This window comes from Candoia aspera, chromosome 9 (assembly GCF_035149785.1).
Source record: "Candoia aspera isolate rCanAsp1 chromosome 9, rCanAsp1.hap2, whole genome shotgun sequence".
In the NCBI taxonomy this organism is placed as follows: Eukaryota; Metazoa; Chordata; class Lepidosauria; order Squamata; family Boidae; genus Candoia; species Candoia aspera.
The window spans coordinates 14216950-14237895 of record NC_086161.1 but is presented as its reverse complement, the minus strand read 5'-3'; the positions used below and the strand labels follow the sequence as shown (position 1 = coordinate 14237895).

Here is a 20946-nt window from a genome sequence, read left to right as displayed (position 1 = left end):
AAAAGCATGTTAATAGTGTGTGTTTATTTATATGAAAGTCCTAATGTATCTTATGGAACTTACTGCCTGGAAGTATGCATAGCCTAAATTTGTTTCTACCTTCCAAAACTAGAATGCTGGATTCAACATTTGAGAATTTGAATTGTCTACCTTTGTTACCCTTCATATCATAGTTTAATGTTCTGTATGGGAGAGATTATGGAATATTTTTACAGAAAAAAAATTACATTTCATGTTTTTTTTTTCTCTGATGCCTGTACATAATTAAAGTTATTTTAGGGTTTTCTCACCCTCCACCCTTTCCTCCATCCATATCCATATCCATATCCAGGTATAGATATACTGCAGATAAATAAATAAATAAATCACAGTATAAATGGTACTTCCAGAATGTAGTAAATTATCCACAGAACCATTTGATGACACCTTCAGAGAAAAATTCCTTTCCTTCACTAAGAACAGAAACGGCTTCTTCTAAGTTCTTGTTGTAGCTATTAGGTAACATTCCTCCACCATCAGATAAAATGGAATTTTGGGACAGTGTGCTTATCTCAGACATTTTTTATGTCTGAAGTTTCTTTTTTCTTTTTTTAGATTGTCAAGATAAATAATTGGGCTGGCTCTGCTAAGCAGCAGAATGGAGGTACTTGCTTCAGGTAATACTACAAAGGTAGAATGGATGAAGCTGGGAATGACACAGCAGGGGTCCCCAACATGGACCTTGGCCACTGCCAGGCTCCTTGGAAAAATAGCATTTCTGCTGGGATATGGAATGCATTCCTGCATGCAATTGCCATGAAAAAGCCAGCTTTCTCTTTTCTCTTTTCTTTTTTTTTCTTTTTGTACAACTCCCCTAGCTTTGAATGAAATTATTTTCCATGTTGCTCTCTCTCTCTCTCTCTCTTAATCTCTGTCTTGGCATGCCTGGTGTGCTGTAAAACCTCCTGAATGATAATGAAGAAATGGGCAGACCACTTAGGTGAGCTATCCATCCCCAATTCATTTTCAGTTAATTAATATTGTCTTTCCCAAGAGGAGTAGAAATCTTCACTCTTGTGCAAATGAAAAGGCAGAAGAAAAGAGGCTTTAATGATTTAAAAAAATGCTATTGGATGTAAGGTATTTTTTTTAGATTATGTGTCTGACCCACTGATAGAAATCCAGTCTTGAGTCTCTTTTTCTGGGGCAAGATCTAAGAGTCATGGAGAAGAGGTGCAGAGCTGGGAACTATAGAGAGGAGAATTGGGGGGGGGGAGGAACAGAGGAGAACCCCTAAACCCTGTATATTGCTGTCTAAAACAGTTACTTACTTGTTCTAATGGAAGGGCCAGCTGTGCTGGAAATTAAAAACCATTCATAGTATCCCTTGTGGAAATGCCCATAGATTTTGTCTATAAGTAGATTAAGATACTTCATCAAATTCAATTTAGAGGTGAGAGAAATGTTAAAAAGAAATGATAAGTGGAGACTAATTAGGGAAAAATGTCCTGAAATCCATCCTTCCCTCCCTCCCTCCCTCCCTCCCTCCTTCTTCCTCTCTTCCTCTTCTTCTTGGCTGCTACATGCTTACAGGCAGGGAATCTGGCTGTTTCTTCCTGCCTTCATTATGATGATGTCATATTAAAGTCAAAGCAGAGTGAGAGCAGGAACAATGAGTAACATACCTTCTCCCTCTATCATGTTCTGAAAATGAAGAAAAAAGAAAAAAGAGATGTCAGGTGTTCAAGCTGGCTTTAGAAAAGGCCACAGAACATGAGACATCTTTGCTGATGCATGCTGGATAATTGAGAAAGCCAAAGAATATGAAAAAGAAGTCACTGTGTGCTTCATTGATTGTAGAAAGGCCTTTGTGTCAATCATGTCAAGCTGTGAGATGTGCTCAGAAAACTGGGAATCCCAGAACATGTAATTGTCCTCACAAGAAACTTATATACAGGTCAGGAAGCCATAGTAAGGACAGAGCATGATGAGACAGACTGGCTCCAAGTTGGCAAAGGAGTGCAACAAAGCTGCATACTCTCCCCTTATTTATTCAATCTAGTTACAGATTATATATTAGCAGAAGCTGGGTTGGAAGAAGATGAGCGTGGTTTTAAAACTGGAGGAAGAAACTTCAATAACCTGTGCTATGCTGATGATACCACCCTGATGCCAAAAATGAGAAGGATCTGCAATCTCTAGTAATAAAAGTTAAGGAGCAAGGGGAAAATGGACTAAAATTAATATAAAGAAGACCAAACTAATGATATCTGGTAGAATGACCAGCCTTAGAATGGGCAATGAAGATATCAAAGTGGTGGACAGCTTCTGCCTTTTAGGATCAATCATCAACAGTGAAGAAACAAGCAGTCAAGAAATATGCCACAGACTAGAACTTGGTAGAGCAGCCATGAAGCCCTTGGAAAAGATATTCAAATGCTGTGATGTGCCTATACTTAAAAAGATCAGAATCATGTAAGCCATGGCATTCCCTCTATGGAAGTGAAAGTTGGACTTTGAAGAAGCAGGATAGGAAGAGTGTTGAAGCTCTTGAACTTTGGTGTTGGAGAAGATTCCTGAGAATACGGTGGACAGCCCAAAAAACAGACCAATGTATCATTGAACAAATCAACCCAGAGTTCTCACTCAAGGCACAAATGACCAGGCTGAAATCATCCTACTTCAGACACATTATGCAAAGACATAGCTCTCTGGAAAAGGCTCTAATGCTGGGAAAGGTGGAAGGAAAGAGAAGAAGAGGACAACCAGTAGCAAGGTGGATGGACCCAGTTACAGTGGCAATGGGTGCAATGTTGGAAGACTTGAAAGACCAGATTAGGGACAGGTCATCATGAAGAAAATCTATCTACATGATTGCTAGGAGTCAAAAACAACTTGATCGCATATAATCAATCAACCAACCAACCAATCAATCCCTCTATATCAGAAGTTAGTTTTTGTTTACTTATTTCAATGGGGTAATTTTGCCTGTTTCTCTCTCTCACCCAGTAGCTTCTACAGCAAATCATATTGATGCCAGATTGACAACACACCAGTGGTGACATCATCACATAAATGCTGCCTTACATGGTTGAAACATCTAATAAAACTATGTAAGTGAGACAATGGCATCATCCATACTTGATCATTTGAACCTCTACCCTTCAATGGATGCCCATGCTTTACCTGTTGATGCAGTTTTCTTGAACTGCAAGAAACATATATTCAGAGTTGCCAAGATAGATTTGGAATCCACTAGTGTTTGATTAACAGCATTTCTGGTATTGGCTGACAGAACAGCACACACACTGCAGTACTTGAGGCCAGCTGCCTTCAGATCTGCACAAGATAGTGCACTGCCCTGGTATGAAAAGTGGGAAATATGAGAACCACAGGACTAACAACATTGGAAACCTAAGCTTTAATTTAATGTAAACATTTGTAACAATACTTTGAAGCAACTTCTATGGATTCCTGAGACCAACAAGTACAGAATATTCCCCAAATAATAAAGATATACAACATCACTTTTAATGAGAAAATAAAAACGATGGTGCTTCAGAACAGAAAACTAGATTCCTAGATTTTGGAATAGCAGATGTTCCTAGAAAGGGCCATCTAATTTAAAGTAAAAACCTAAGAAGTAGATAGAAAAAATAGGTAAGTGGATACTTTCATCAGTTCCATTATCTTCTACTGGTAAATGAAAGTTGGAGTCAGGAAAATGAACTCATATACTGTTCTGTGTGGGGATAGCTTCAACTCAGGATGGTATTGAGATTGAAGCTTCATAAAGGGAGAATTTCCTTTGCAAATCTGCACAGCTTTAAGGAGTATGCTACATGGGATGGCCAATAAGATGGCCTGTGCTTGGATGGGGTGTTCAAGCTTTCCTTTTGCATACCCATAGCCTTCTCTGACCATGCTTGGCAATAATCAGTGGCACAGTTTCCTAATATTTTGAGGTGGGAAGTATGAATGAACAAACATTATATTTCAGTACAAGACCAGATCATAAAGACAACCAAATGCAAGTAAACAAACATATACGTAGATAAGGACTGATTAGGCCTAAAGAAAAAAAAAAGCTCAGTCCCTCACCAAAGCAAGGGAGGGAGAGAAGGCAACATTCTTCTTCATCTACAGTGGTAATATAGCCAAAGAAATTTCGTATTATTGCCCCATCCAATGATGCTTCCTCTATTGCTAAAAAACAAAGTGTCTCTTCCAGCCACTAAAAACACAATCATACCTTCAGTAAGTGAAGTTTTGGAAAATTGTGGATGAATTCCCATTCTCGCTGGAGGTATTCAAGAGCGCCAACAAAGATAATGTCCTTCAGCTCACTGAATGCAAAGTTGCTAGCTCGCAGCGGCATCACAAAGTTGCGTAATCCAATCAAGGTTGAGGTGGCATCTCCAAAAACACAGACTATAATATGATCACGGAAATCACCAAATACCTTCTTTTTGGGTTTCTAAAGAAAATAAAACAGAGTGTTTATAGAACTGAGTTAGGCAAAATATCAATAGACTCTTGAAATACTGAAAAATTTAGACTATTTAACAGTCTTTTACAGAGAGTGCATAGATTGTACCTAACATACAAACCTTTCACGAGCCTCAGATTTTTGTTAAACTTTCAGCAAGGTGACACATTCATCACTTGCTTGGAAGGCAGTGAGATCAAGGAGAAGCTAAAACATGAGCTTCAGAGAGCAGTAGAAACCTTCATTGCTGGAGATACAGATCTTATACCAGCCATGTTTAATAAAAAGAGTGGTGAAGAAAGGAAAATGTTCCAATCCTAATAAATCTGAACACCCTAAATATCTGAAGCAGGAAATCTAGGTTGCATGCTCAGTTTCTTGAATCATATTCAGACAAACTGAATTGTATTTATGAGATGTAGCATAAGTAGGCTAAATCCACCATTGTTCTGTTCCTACCCTCATAATCCTCCTGTTACTGAGAGTAGACAACTGAAATTGGCAAGGTCTTTAATTGATGGAGGTTTTACATACCACCTTTCACAAGTCTAATAGATTTGCAGTTTACCCATCAAGTGTGATGGCACTTGTGACTTGTCTTGTTAAATGAGATTTTAGCCAAGTACTTAACATGAGGAATTTCTTGAACCTGAGATCATAATTCCAATTAAAAACACAAAAGACAAAAAAACACAATCCATTATAGGTTATGGATTAGCTCTTACCACCCAACAGGTTTATCATTTATAGCATACTCTTTGCAAAGCTAAAGGATACAGAACAGCCTGCTAGAAAAATCAAAACTCTCCTTTGGTCTCCTATAAGGCAATTTTATTTATTTATTTATTTATTTATTTTTCAAATTTCCATCACTGCCCATCTCTCCCAAAAAGGGGACTCTGGGCGGTTTATATCTGTTCTGTCTGATATAGCCTTTTGTTATAGATTTATGAGAACCTAATAATGCCATGTGGTGTCAGAGAACATAGTGGTGATTTGTCATACTGGGTATATGACATGACAAGGTGACTGTACTTAGGTGTGACTGAAGAAATCTTTACGTGATTGTAACATGGTTGGTGTCCACGTTCCCCATCAAGAGCTGTCAAGCAAACATTCATAAAACCATGTCTCCACAATGGGTTTTTCTTTGAAAGAAAATAAAAGATTCATGTCAGGGAAATTTGCTGATGAGTGATTAGAATCATTGCCAGATTAAATGATCATCTCTAACTAATTGGATTAGTTTAAATTGAATAATGAAATTTCAAGCTGTATTTAGTGGAACGTGCCTTAAATCCAATTATTAGTCTGTCAAGTGATGCTAAACAATGGAAATGATTCATTCTATAACCTTTTAATAAATGCTGGGGGTACAGGAGGAGGCTAGCCTGATTAGGACATGAGACAAAAAGACAAATTTACTATATTGAAGGCAAGGAATAATGTGCATATTAAGTGTGATAGGAGAGGTCTGAACATAAATATCTTATCCCAAACTAAAGATGCTTCAAATTTCTTCTCAGAGTTTGGCACTCCAATGGATAATCTAAATAATAAGTGATTTTTTCTGTATTATTGTGTCTATTGTTAAGGTCTGCAATCAGCCAAATGAATATGACCATCACTACTTTTGCCATCAGCAATGTTAGAAGTTATGCACTGCCTTAAGGACTAACAAATCAACACATAAGCTTTTGTGTACCATTACTCAGTGGCCCAAAGCTTTTTGCTACCTGTTGCAAAAGAAAAGTTAGTGCCCACTCTGGCCTAAGCTGTCTAGAATTATCTTACTTCAACACTGGTGAGTGTGTGGTCTGTATAACTGCACTTGTACACAGCAGACTGGCTTAAAAGCTGCAAAATTCTGCCTAATGATAGAGATGGCACCACATTACTGCTATGTTCTGACATTTATGCAGAATACATTGAATGTAGAACACAAGAATTGTAAGCAGCTATGTCCATCTACTTGCTAAAAGCACTAACACAGCCTCAGAACTTTTCATTTTCTTCTTGAACAAGGCAGAAAAAAGTGAAACTGGGGAGGTTAACAATAAACAGCTATTTTTTTAAAAAAAAACTTAGCTAAAAATAAGACAGAAATGGCACAGAAGAAATTAATAAGCAAATACGTGCAAAAATAGCATAGTGTAGAAATAGGTCAGTCAATGTTACCACGCCGTGCTAAAAAAAAAAAAGGTAAACTAATGCCCTCAATAAATCTAGCTTTCCATCTATTTATTCCACCTACCAAGAGGGCCTTTTCAAGGGGGACAGCTTCACACCAATGAAACATTCCTGTAGCATCCAGTGACACATAACTGGCTACTTCTTCTACGTCTTCTGAAGGTCTAGGTGGACAAAATGATAGATTGTCATATGATGACTAACATGGTGCCATCTATGTTCTTTGCTCTTAAAAATAACAGAAGTTCAATCTTTCTTTACCAAAACAGGCTTACAGTACAGAACTGGACATAAAGGAAACAACAAAGGAAGGAGGACATACAGACAGAAGTACACAGGATATCATCAGAAGATAGAGATAGGAGAGTGAGATACTTAGGTCTCATTTATGAATCAACTTGTTGAATGAGATTTCAGTCAAGACAATTTCTTTGTTTCTCCAGTATACCGTAATATAAGAACATCTTTTAGTTTACTCTTGAATGGACAGTGCCAAGATTATATTTAAAAAAGGATCAAATATAGTGCATGGATTAATACATTTTACCCAGCCAGAAATGATGTTATTTAACATTCATATTATGTTCCTTGGAAAACAAGACAAAACCCCAAACCAATAGAAAATCACAACAATTTTAGATACATTATAAGACATTTCTTTCTTTTTGACATGCTGTCATTTGTAGTCTTTCTGTATTGATTTCTGGGCATAAGACGACACATTTTGTCAGAGTACATAGCATTCCTTTCTTGTATTCTTCGTATGACTTGAGAAGGTGGCTGTCTTAGGTATGACTGAGGACATCATTGGCAATGAGAATATGTAGTCAAAAGCTATTAATTATGGTCCTAAAACCATCTCTCCACAATGGGTTTTTCTCTGAAGGAAAATGAAAGATTCATGTCAGACAACTTAGCTGATCCATGAGAAGAATCCTTGCCAAATTAAAGGATCATCTCTGACCAAGTGGATTGGGTGTGCTAGACTAATTGTGAAGTGGTCCTACACATTTTCCAGGAAGTGGTGTCTGGAAGAGCCCTGTGCTCCTATGAGATTGTTGGAACTTTCACAATTAAAAGAAAGTAAAGGATACAATTCCCTTGCCATCCTGTACATTTAAAAAGTTAATCAGTTTTTTTTTTTTAAGGAAATACAAATCTAGTCAGACTTTCTAAGTCAGACTTTCTAAGTTTAATGTTGCCATGGGTTGACCAAGAGGGGGAAAACAAAACACCCACCCAGCACAATCCCTGGCAGAATTCTTCTACATCCCTCTTCCTTCCATCAAACTTCATTTCTAGGGCAGCGCATGAACATCTATAGAATACCTTATTGCCAGAAATGATTTCTGGGATTTATAAATACACGTGCATCACAAAATCAGCACAAGTTACACCTGCCACAGATGGCTGATATTTTAGTAAAGCCAGAAATGAGCGACAGCTCCCTTCTCACCAAATAATATCCCAGCCTTTAGTAAATAAGTGTCAAAAAGAGTGTTGGGATTCAAGTTTAAGCAGCAGGAAGAAAAACAGTCTAGGGCCATATTCTTTGCCATTCAGCACAGGCTTCTTTAAAAGGGAATAGCTGGTATTAGTAATGTGGGGGAAGAAATTAGTCTGTGTATCTCAGTACACTTATGCCAAGAATAGACATTTTTGTCCATTAGTCATATGGCACCTCCCCAGCATTTGCAACCTCCTCCTTTCTGCCCAGATGATGGATCGGTCAGCTGTTGATTAAATTGTGTTTTGGCAAGAGGGAAGCTATCTTGTTGCAAGCTCTTTTTAACTCAGCCCAGCTCAGCAAATCAATCAGTGCACACTTTTCCATCATCATAAAACCATGATCTATGTACACAAGCTGTCACAGATGATATCTCCCTTCACTCAAATGTTATAGGAAGCATCTATGCCCTGGAGGGAACACCTGTCAGAGCCCTGGGTAAAGGAATAAAAAGGCAAGGCTGCTTGAAACACACTTCATCATAAAGGCATCTTTCTTCAGATATCATTGTAAAAGTGAAACCGGGGGGTTGGGTGGAGGAGGAGGAAATGCTCATCTATCTCTAGGTTCCTTAACTACTCTTCCCATCTGCCATATTTTCCACAAGCAATGTGAGCTTGTCTAGAATCTACTGTCATAGGAAGGTCAATGAGCAATTCTAATGAATACATCTTCTGTGGTGGGAAATCTTGGGGAACATGAAACGAGAAGGAGATTAAAACAGACATGTAAGACAAGGATCCAGTCTTCCAAGGATGTTTCACAACTCTGGCCACAGTTTTGCTCAAACCTGCTGAGCAAGCTAAAGGTTAGGATCCACTGCAAAATCTAGCTTTTAGACTTGAAGTTTTGGAAAGGGCCTTCAACCAATCAGCAATGACTTCTTTCTAAAAGATGCTGTCTGTGAATGGTGCTGCCTTTTCTTTACCACTGCCATCATTTTCCTCTCTCTTTTCCCCAATACAATCCCCATGATTGCCTAGAGGAAAAAGGCAAAATTCATAGAGATACATGTTCCCTTTTTATTACTATTTGCAGATAAGTAGCAATAGCTAAGGTGTTCTAGGAGATGTCACAGGGCTGTTTTGTTAGGGTTAATGTAGTCTACCTTGGATACTAAGCACATTACAGATCAGACAGTTTATTTTGCTAGGCCGATTTTATCTGTTTTCTAGGGTCTAAGCTGAGAATGGATGACCAGGTACTCAAACTGACTGGATGAACCTATTTGATGCACTTATTTAGAGTGAAAGCTGGATCCCATCTCAAAAGCTCAGGGGAAGAATGCAGGGTCAAAACCTCATATAAAAATTATTTTTTTGTAAAAAAAACCCTATCAAATATTTTTCTGTCTCCTCATCCTACTTTAATTATGTCTATTAGAACTTTTATAGCAGGGATAACCAACCCTTTTGCCATTGAGAACTGCTATTTGCACCACTTTCAGATTTTTACTACTGAGGTAGAAAACGGCACAACCTGCTTCATGCCAACAAGAAGAGATCCCACCCTGACTCTGAAGGTCTTTTCAATAGCTGGGAGGAACTTGAAGTACTTTGGGGTGGGATTTTTGTGGGGTAGGTTAAAACTCTCCTGTAGGCTCTCATGATTGTTGAAGAGAGAATGTGATCAAGAGTAGTGATCAGCAGTAATGTTAGATATTTGTCCCACCCTCCAGGTGAAGCCGGCAAAGGTGTCAGATTTTCCCAGGGCGGTCCAGACCATATAGAGCAGTGTTTCTCAACCCTGGCTGGGGAATTCTGGGAGTTGAAGTCCACACATCTTAAAGTTGCCATGGCTGAGAAACACTGATATAGAGAGTGACCTATGCATGTAGTAAGCAACCTGTGAACTGTTTGTATCTATCCTATAGAATACCCATTGTATGCACAATACTGGCTTTTAATGGGGTTCTTTCCCCTCTTTGAGGTCCTCTGTAATTTATCTATGCAAAGAATCCACCAGGAAGGTTAAACTGAGCAAAATGACAGTACCAGAGACCTTCAGAACTGAAGAGAGCTTTGAATTTGGGTCTCCCTAACTCATTTAATTGCTATATCATATTGGTTTTTATTTCACCCTACAATAGCAAGCCTTGGTATGAAATGCACAAATACTTCTTTAACAAAAGCTGTAAAGTATTCCCATGTCACTTTAATGCTATGTTTATGAGAAGCTGTCAACTTTTCCTCCATCCCCACTCTTCATTACCCTGAATTAATACCACTCAATTTATAATAATAGAGGATTTAGCTTGCTGTCAAATGAAATTTTATAAATTAAGACACATGCAGAGCCTCAGTTTCTATTTTTCCTAAAAAAAGAGAAAGATCTATAGCATTTCAACTGCTAATCAGTGAAAAGTCCTTGCAGACAGGTAAACCCAATAATCAACTAAGCAGCAATATTTCAGCAATAATTAATTTATCAAATGAACTTAAGTATCAAGAGTTTTCGGTAAGCGTCTTCTCTTTAACAATGCAATCTTCTCCTCACTGGTCTGCAGTCCCCTGGGCTACCCTCATTTCAACTAAATCCCAAGGAAAGAAACTCCTCTCCTTGGATTTCTTCCATCTAGGAGGTAGGAGAACTTCCTGAGTGATGCAGAGATACATAATAGAAGAAATTAGATAGCATCCACCTCATACAACCTTCAGTTGCAGATTAGCAATAGACTAAGCCGCAGAAACCTAACCTAAAAGAAAATTCTAACCCAAGATATTTTATAGCACTTCAAGAATGAGGAAAATAAACAGATGCCTCTTTTAAAAGAGAAGGCAGGTTTTGCAGGACTGGAAAAGACATGCGGTACAATAATATGAAAAGTGAAACCAGATTATTACTGATCATTACATATTCTAGAGGGCAGACCATAAATCTGTAGTAATCTCCTATTCTAAAAAGAAGAGGGATCCAAAGAAATAACATACTGAAAGATTATTATTTATTGTTCAGAGAAAAGAGTTATGTTTGGGATATCTGTAGTCACCTTGTGAAGGTACAGCTCTCATCATTCCAGACTTGTTGATCAAGGCTGATTGGAACTAAAATCCAACAAGAAATGAAGTACCACATCTTCCCCACTTCTGGTGTCACCAGCCATCACAGTGACTCCAACATGCAGTTCCAACAACAGCAATTACTCTTTGTAGCTATGGGTACACATATACATGTCAAATCCTAACCCAAATGTACTATGGTGATTTCAGATTTCCCCCACCCATTGGGCTAGACCTCACATTTGTCCTCACTTAGAAGAGGGACAAAAATGAAAGGACTTGAGAAAACTAGTAGGGCAACCCTCTCTCTCTCTCTCTCAATCTACCCCACCCCCCAAAAAAAGTATCTACAGCTTTCCATAGTTTATATGATCTGGAAGCACTGCTGTTTCTAAACATTTTAGATCAGCCTCTGTGGTTCAACCAAGTGATTCTACGAAGTGGATCACTACCAAGTGATTCCATCTTTGGATAGTGAATCACTATTCACTACCTAATCACTTTAGGTTGTGAATCACTATTCTTTAGGTAATGAATCACTACCAAGTGATTCTTTAGATCAACCAAGTAGATTCTACCCCACTTCCTGGGATGAAAACTCTAAGCACACTAACCTTCTAATTGGGCAACTGTTTTTTTTTTTATGTGCTACTATTTATTGCCCAACTGAAGTCAAGTGTGTAGGATTCTCCCCTGAAAATTTATCACTAAGTAGGTGCATTGGGAGCTTAAACTGAAAGCTCCAGAGGAGGAAAACAAGATCATTGTTAAGAACAACAAAACCCAATGCCCTTAAAAAAACAGAAAGGGAGATTGTGACAACTAGTAATCACCACTAACAACATTGTCAGCTATGAGACATTCCTAACAACCTTCATTGTATTTGGCCACTGCTAATCAGCTTGAATAGACATGGTTAATTAGTAAGTTAATTTAATTGTGGGTACTGCTTGTCTATAAATTGGTGGGGATCTGGATAGGGCAAGAATGCTTTCTATTTTTTCTTGATTAAGAAATCCTAAGAATGCCCATATGGGAACATTCTGAGACTGATCAGTGTCTCATTTTTATTAACTCTCACATGGTTCTTTTCTGATAATTTGCTGGGGAGGAGAGTTGTGGCTGGCTGGAATCAGGTCTTTCCACCCTCCAATTCTATGCATGCCTACTTTTAACAATATATGAGCAATGACCATTTAAAATGAAGAGTTTCAAAAGCTCCATTCAAGCCTTTGAACGAAAACAACACGGCATGAAACTGGGTAGAGGGTGAGATTGTGCATATCCGTCCCCATTCTCTGATTCTTCATGTTCTAACCCATTCTCCCCATCCTTTGCTTTCCCCACATGGGAGATTTGAAAGGGACCTGTATGCATACACACTTCAACCTATATAACTGTGTGATCATGGATCATTCCAAAAGCTGTACTTACATTCAGATACATCTAAGCTCACTTTTCTTTAGATTAGGGGTAGGCAAGCTGAGGCCCCAGGACTACAAGTATACATTTTATTCTTGTGAAACCACCTCTGACCCCCTTTTGCTAAAAAAATTGCTAAAAGGTTTTCTGACATTTTGAGGTGGAAAGATACACAAAATAAAGTTTAAACATTAAGATACACTGAACCTAATTTATAAAACAAAGGGAAGGAAAAAAAATCCAAATCTTTCCCCAAATCCCAAGGGGAAACCAACTCAGATAATCCTGGCTGAAATTACTTACATCATCACTCTGTCCGCCATAGCTCTTGGCAATTCAAGCATGTGTCCAGACCATCAAGAAGTTCCCCAGATCTGCTTTAAAGGTCTTTGTTTCATACAGGAGAGGGCAGGTATATGGGATACAGCCAGCAGACAAGGCCCTATCCTCTAACTACTTTCAACCCCTCCACAGTGTGAATAAATACCTGAACTTTGCTATAATGACTGATGCAAAGTATATGAGAAGACCCAGAGGTCCATACACAGACAGATATATTGGAACTTAGGTATTTTTTTTAATATACACATATTGTCACATGTTACTTGCATGTATGACTTTGATATGCTAATATAAACTTTGTATAGATTCTCATTGTATGGATTCTCATGCATGTGTATTTAACTGATTTTAATTATGCTTAATAGTGATGGCTGGATTTGGGGAAGCATAGGATGCATCATTTGGGATTAGAAATAGAATTCTACTTTGCTTGATACCACATCCTATAAATGAATAATACCCAAGCATATTGCCATACACAAAACACATTGCAAAGGCTGGAGGAAAATGGATGATAGGGTAGATTACCTATAGAATGTATGGATCAATGAATATCCAGTGTATATTTGTGCCATAAAAATTCAGATATTATGACTTCCACCCAATATCATAGAAAATCATTAATGGGTGCAGGAAAAGCTTGACCAGGAAAAATGAGTTGTCGTACTAACGTTGATGCATCTTTTCACGATAAGCCAATCTGCATAATTGCCTTGAGTTTCTTTTTAAGAAGAACTGATGCCACTATCTAGTTTTGAATGCCTCTTTCCTTAATACTTGCGTATACAAAAATTTACAAGAATGTATGCATAGGTTTATATGTGTTCAGCATTACTGCAAAGTGTCTCTTACGGGATATGCTGAACTTTTGTCATTTGGACACTAAATATAGGGGGAATTTCCATAATAAGGAAATAAAACAAAGAAGGCATGTAAGATTTGCCAGACCTTGATGGACCAAGCTCCCGCTACAAATATGTTATTTTATGTAATTGTAGATATTATCATTTTTTTTGTAATTTTACATATTATCACACTTTATGTAAATTTTAGATACCATCAGGTTTCTATAATTTTAGATCACATCACATTTCTATAATTTTAGATGTTATCACATTTTATATAATTTTTAGATACTACCTTATAACCTAGACATAGATTGCTCCTTTTGGACTTCACTCACGGATTCTAGTCAGGTTGTTTTAAAGATGTATTTTAATTTTATCTTAAATTTTATTTACTGTCTCTTAATGTGTTGGAATGCATTCCTCAAGGAGGGGGTGATGTGCTAGAATTTGGGGCTGCCATGGATTCCCAGGAAGGAGGGAGCACATTCCAAGCTGATAAGAGTGCTCGCAGTTTAGAAAGTCTTGGCAGGGTGTCAAAGAGAATCAGGGTGGTCCCACCCTAGACTCTCCTAGGTTATTTACCTGTAGGCTAGTTAGGATAGCTTTAGTCTGGCAAGATTCTGTCTATACTGTGAGAACAATAAAGAACTAGAGTTGGAATACACTGACTCAGCGTTGTTTCTTGGTCCAGTCCTGACACTTAAGATACTCACAGAGCACTCAGGGACACATTGCTTGTACTAGTCTAAGACTGTAATAAACTGACTGAGAAATAAAACAAAGATGGCTATGATCAGCTGGCCCACCACTAGGTTACTGCATGGAACAGAACCTATGCTTGCTAAACTATTCAATATTTTTCCTGCAAAGGGACAGAAATCTTGTTTTTCCACCTAAGTTCCAGCCTGTGTTCCTTAGAGCCTCAATTTCCTTCTTAATCCTCTTTCAATCTGTTTAAACTTGAGTCCCCAATCAGTAATTCAATAAGGGCCATTATGATGTGATTTATGATATGTGTGTAATTGTTAGAATTACTCTGGGTTATTAAAATATAAAGTGAGCATTGCCAGGGGGTTCTGTCATTTTCCACATCCTCAACACAGAATCAGGAACTGACCATATTATAAATAGGCAGGTTTGCACAAGCTAACTGGGCAGAACTAATAATTAGCTAACATCTTTATGCATCTGGATTAGACTGAGTAAATTCAGATAATCAGCTTTTCCCCAGAGCAGTGTACAAGGAAATTCTACCTGGATTTATGGGTTTTGCTGTGCAACAAATTTAGGGAACAGTGGTTGATAGATAAGTCATGTGAACCTCATATATACCACAACACATATATCTGTTTTTCCTCTCTCTTGTTATATTTTCTAAGACCATTGTATGCTAAGACAAAGTGACTTTTCCCCCCCTCTCTTTTGTGGCCAAGGGCAGGATTCTTTTTTTTTTCCTCTGCAGAAAATCATAGTACATGGGGACATAGTGCAAGAAAATCCTCTGTGCTGTAAAAAAAAGGAAGAAAATAAAACAAAGCTATGTTCTCTATGTTATATTTATGGGTACACATTGTATTTCTGCTCTTCAACCATGTAGTATAATTATAGGCCTGAATTTCAAGGGCATCCTTAGTGGGAACTCTTGAGGTTTCCAAACAGCAGTTCACAGACCATATGCATGTGGCTCCTGGTTTGCCCACCCTGTTTCATTATATTGCCCAAAAAGAAATGCAAAGACTTTCCATGTTGCTCCATTTTAAAAGATAGGAAAATGATTCAGAGGTCTAAAGAGAATCAGAAAGGAAATGGATTCTATAGTCCCATTTTGGGTAAGGGGTGGGTGGCTGGGGAAGCCTATTGGCACCAAATCAGTTATACATGACCACATCCTGTAAACATCATGCAGCACCAGGGGAAGGATCTATTTCATACTTCACAGGTCAATTTCACATGATTCAAGGCACAGCACATGTAATAAGATTTGTGAGCATTGCTATTTTGCTTTTTTGCTTATAACATTGTCGTAATTTCCTTTCCCTCACAGACCCATTTCTGAGCAGAGCAGCCCCAAACACACAAATGGTTGAAGAAAAGGCACATGTAATCACATTCCTACAGGCATTCATGAAAGGAACCAATTGCACCTGCATTCAGAAGGAATAGTCCGGTGAAAGGCCTTCCTGATGTGGAAGACCCATTTTCCTGACTCATCTGGGTAGAAACAGTCCACAAAGAATGTTTCTGACATTCCAGATGCTGTTTCCCTTCTGGTCTCTTTATCTTGGATGGGTCTTCCACCACAGGGATACAGGCAGCTAGAATTTCCCCAAGTCCCATTGTGAGGTAAAAGCCAGGTGAGGTCAGAAGTTAAAGCCATCTTGTGTAAGCTGACAAGAAAAAAAACTGTGTGTGTGTGTGTGTGTGTAGGCTTTCTTCAATGTCACAACACATTAACTAACCCTGCTTGTCTTCCTTTTCTGGAGAACAGAGTTTTACACTTGTCCTTCACACAAATAACCCAAGGGTGGGAATTATTCAGAAAGCTCATGTTTGACACCCCATCTGTTCATTTCTGACAGCGATATATAATGTAAAGCTATAAAAACTTGAAAAATAATGCAACATAAAAAGGGATTGACTTGGCTCCAAGAGGCCATAAACGGTAACAAATACCACTGTGTGATTTATTTTGTGCTGTAATCTTTACAGTAAGTCATCTTTCAGACATTTCCCTGTGACAGGTTTTAATAATATTAATGCCCAGAGCAATCCAAATCATTGCCAATAGACATATTTATCAAGCTGCCAATCCAAGTAAATGAAATTCTATAAGCAATAATGTAACATGTTAAAAGTGAGCTAATAAAACAAGTCAGCAGAGAAATATTACTTCAAAGAATTCTTCCCTTCTCTCTCTAATCCATCCCTGAATGTTATACAGCCAAAATGCAAATCTTCCTTCTCTTTTGTGATTTATCACTCCAAAAATATCAGTGACCTTTTTGTAGACTCCTGCACAGCCTCCCCTTCACATTCATAAAGAGTGCAATGCATTCTGCCAAATTAAGTGAAGGCAGAGTGCTTAGTTCTATTCCCACCCGCACACCCCACCCCACCCCACCCCACCCCACCCCACTTGTCTTTGGACTTGGATGTGATGGGTACCATCAAAGAATAAGTTCTTAAGAACTGGAGATTTATCAAAGACTGACACACCCTGGCTACAGTTTGGCAATCAACAGGTACTTAGGAGCAATTATCCAGATGTTAGATAAGTTTCAATTAAGAAGGAACATAAATTTGGGTGGTGTTCTCTCTAGAAACAAAACAAAACAAAAAAGGAAAGAATAGCTTTTCTCTTTCATCTAACTCATTTTGACTTAATTTTATATTGGAGAAAGTTGGATTAGGAGCTTTTTAACTCAAGAGGGAGAAAAGCAGCATGCATTTCTGCAGCCATTTTATTTTTTTGTGTATATCAAGTGACAATTCCAATGTTTAAGATGAAAATGCAGCCAAAATAAACACGGAAAGCTTATTGGCTTCACCAAAAGGAGATTAACTAAACATAGAAAAAAATGGCCACCCCTATAAAGCAAGAATTATGGCTGTTGGTTACATAAGAACCAGGCCACTATTGCTTGTTGAACAAACTATGGTTAAAAACAAGCCACATCCTAATGAATATATGAAGCTTATGCTATCATTGCACAAGTAGCATTTCTGTCTCCCAGACGTTCTTGGGTGATCCTGGAAAACAAAGGCTAAGTATGGCACAACGGTAGTTCTAGTCTAATTTCAAAAACTCTTGCAAAACCTTTCATTATCACCATCTTGTATGAGGAGGAAGAGAGAGAGGAAGAGAGATTGAGAGTTAGAGAGAGGACATTCTACATCTTTTCCACAATTTTGTAAGATTTTTGGCCGGGGCACAAAAATCTTATAAAAATTGTTGAGCATTTTAATTAAAAATAATAATGTTGGTATCTGCAAGACAAAGAAGGACAAGTATGCCATAGTACCTTCAGGCACCATGCAGGCAAATGCTGACTTAAAAGGTGCTCTCCAAAAGCTTTAAGTGATGATGCAGAAGCCCACATAAAAGAAAACCCTTAGGAACTGCTGATTTAGAAGAGAGGGAACTTTAGGGAGGAAAGCCAGAACAAAGAGAAGAGAAGAAAGAGAGAGGAGGAGATGATGATGATGATGAATCCCATGGTTGTTTACTGAGAAGTTCCATTCCATTCAGTGGCATTTCCAGGTAAATATGTATATGACTGCAACCTCAGTGTAAAAGTCCAACTGCATGCTGAATATAATATGCATCACATCTGATTACAAAACTCAAGGATTCCTCTTATTCCAGTGTTGCTCATATATTTACAAATATTTCTGGCCTCAGAAAGACCAGAAACTTGATCTCTCCATCTCCATCTCCATCTCTCCATTCTACGAACTAGCCAACATTTGTTCAAAGACTTTAAAATCCTGCAAGGTTCCAGATCATTAATGGCATCTCTAGTAAATACTAGTGGGACAGTTCCCCAAGCCTGGAGTCCTCCCCTTTGCTGTAGAGCTGCCTCATCGGCAGGGGTTAGCTTCCAATGGCCAAAGGAATAATGATTTCCCACCATATTTGTTCTCCTCTTGTGAGGGCTGTAGAACATCTGACTGGGCAAGTCTGCTCTACTTTTAAGTTAAACAGCTGCAAAGAATTCAGCAGCCTTTGTAATCCCCAAAGTGTAATCCCACTGTATGGAAACTCGCTTCTCTTAAATACCTCCCTCTGGCATAATTGACTTTTCATGCACATTTTAATAATGATATTTCAGCAGGTTGAGAAAGGGTTCTCTCCCCCCCTCCCTTTCTTTTTTCTTCACACTATGTTATGGGCAGAAGAGGGAGAGGGTGTTATAAACTTAATGATTCCCCTTTTGGTCAAACCGGCACAATGCAATAGCATGGACAAGTTTACCCAGACATGTTAGGGTAAGTTTCTTACCTAATGTGCCCCACAGACAAAACTGATTGCCAACAAATAGCTATAAACAACCTGAATATTTTTTCCCCCTTTGGTCAAACAGCAGGTTGGAGGGGGGATTTCAAATGGAGCTAAAACAAGAGTGAGCAAACCGTAGTCCCACAGCCGTCTCTGGTCATTAGGGCTGAATGTCAGCAATACAATAGTTGAAAATGGGTGCCAGTTTCCAACAACTGTGAGTTAAGAACATATGGAAACTTCAGTATGAATCCTGGAAGAGGCTTATAACAGAGCTATAGTTATAGGTAACTCCTAATTGAAGGAGGAGGAGGAGGGGGAGGGGGGAGGGGGAGGCAACCTTACCCATATTAAATCATTGCTTTATCCTTTGAAGCCCACAACAGCAGACAAAAAATGTTCATCATGGCTCCAAACTGCACAAATATTGCATTTCCCCCACACCATGCTTCTAATCCTTTCTTTCTCATGGCTGCGGGTGCTGTATATCACACACACAATTAGTAGACAAAGGTACAGTTATGGCAGAAGATGCATCTTGAGGAGTCCCTTGGAGATTGAACAGTCAGGTGTTTGCAATTGTTCCAAATCTCAAGCCATATCCCACAGTTTCTGTGCATGGAAATTTCTGTTTTAAGACAGTTACTCCCAGTCAATACACCACTGAAAGACGAGGAGCTGGGAGGAAGGCAGTGAGAAGCTCCTTCTCAGTTAGGCATGAACTCCATTTGATTTGGATGCTCCTTGAAACATGGCCCTCTGCTATTTTCAGATTAATTTCCACTACTAGTGAAAAACTTTGGCCAGCCTGCTCTAGCCCTTTTTAACATCAAAGGCAAGTACTGACACAACGTCTAAGACCTAAAGGGAAGCAAAATCACATTTCTCCTGTTTTCTTCTCAAATTATCTGGGAATCTAGATCAGGAAATGGATTTGTAATATAAAGAGAACTCAGTCTAACTCTCTTACCTGTTACTGCTGGAGTGAAAATCCAGGAAGGAGAGAATCCCAAGGGACCGTGAGTGCATTGCAAATTCATCTGTACTGCTCATATGGCAACGTGAGATGGTTGGCTTTCCTGAAATAAAAAATATTAAGAGGGGATTTCTTACTTTCCTTGTATCAGGTCAACAGCCTATATTCTGCTGAATCTATTTTGGCCTCCTCATAGCAAGTACATGGAGAAGTTCCTCAAGTAATGTTAACTTACCAAATGATCAAATCAAATGTCATTGTTCAATCTATTAGTCCACCCAAGTTTGGAATATTTATCAATACTGCCAATGACAAGAAGACATTGAAAGGCTTTTCCTCCTCCTCATCACCAGTACCAGGGGGGCATGGTGGCTCAGTGGTTAAGGTGCTGAGTCAGAGGACCATTAAGGTCGGCAGCTCAGCAGTTTGAAACCCAAGAGCACGAGCCGTATGATGGAGTGAGCTCCCATCAACTTGTCCCAGCTCCTGCTAACCTAGCAGTTCGAAACCATGCTGATGCAAGTAAATGAATAGGTACCACTTCAGTGGGAAAATAACAGGGACATGGAAGGAGCCCCCTCGGGCATCCCCCAGGCAACAGTGACATCACCAACAAAACCTTTCAGCACAGAAGCACCTTGGTAGGTGCTTCTGACATGGGAAAAAAAATCACCAGTACCTCCTGATTATTTACCTTTGTGGTGGCTAACTGTCCTAAAGAGTTAAGTTCTCCTTCTTTCCCAAGAAGGGATTCTGAGGGAGGACAACTGAAGTTGCTGTTGGAAGTGGTTGATGATGAGAAACCCACTGAAGAAGGATTAGGATTGCTATATCATGAGGGGACCCCTTGAGTAAATAGGATTAAGAATACGAGGTGGAAAAGTGGAGAATGAAAAGTGACCAAGAAAAATAAGCAATAACCTTTGCTTTGTAAATTGATAAGTAAATGGATCTTGGTGCTAGTGAGCAATGGCTATCACTGTCCCATTCCTCTGTTGTTTTCTTCATGGCAGAAAGAAATAGAAAGTGTGTGATGGAGAAGCAGCGACTGTTCATAATAATGATGTGGAAGAGATAAACTCAGCAAAGAAAAGCACATCCCTAGTTAAATGGTACAGTACATATTTTGCACAGAAAAAAGCCACAAGTTCGTCTTTTAGTTCACCACCTGGAGATGGAGAAGACTCAAGCTCTT

The 20946-nt window shown here is 38.7% G+C and overlaps 1 protein-coding gene across 1 annotated transcript in view; it reads right to left on the bottom strand.

Annotated features, from left to right (window-relative positions):
• KCNU1 (potassium calcium-activated channel subfamily U member 1) overlaps positions 1 to 20946 on the bottom strand; it is a 71123-nt gene that overhangs the window by 18754 nt on the left and 31423 nt on the right. Inside the window, 4 exon segments of the mRNA XM_063311371.1 lie at positions 3166 to 3340; positions 4232 to 4456; positions 6723 to 6822; positions 19746 to 19854. Of these exon segments, the coding sequence (XP_063167441.1) occupies positions 3166 to 3340; positions 4232 to 4456; positions 6723 to 6822; positions 19746 to 19854 (609 nt within the window).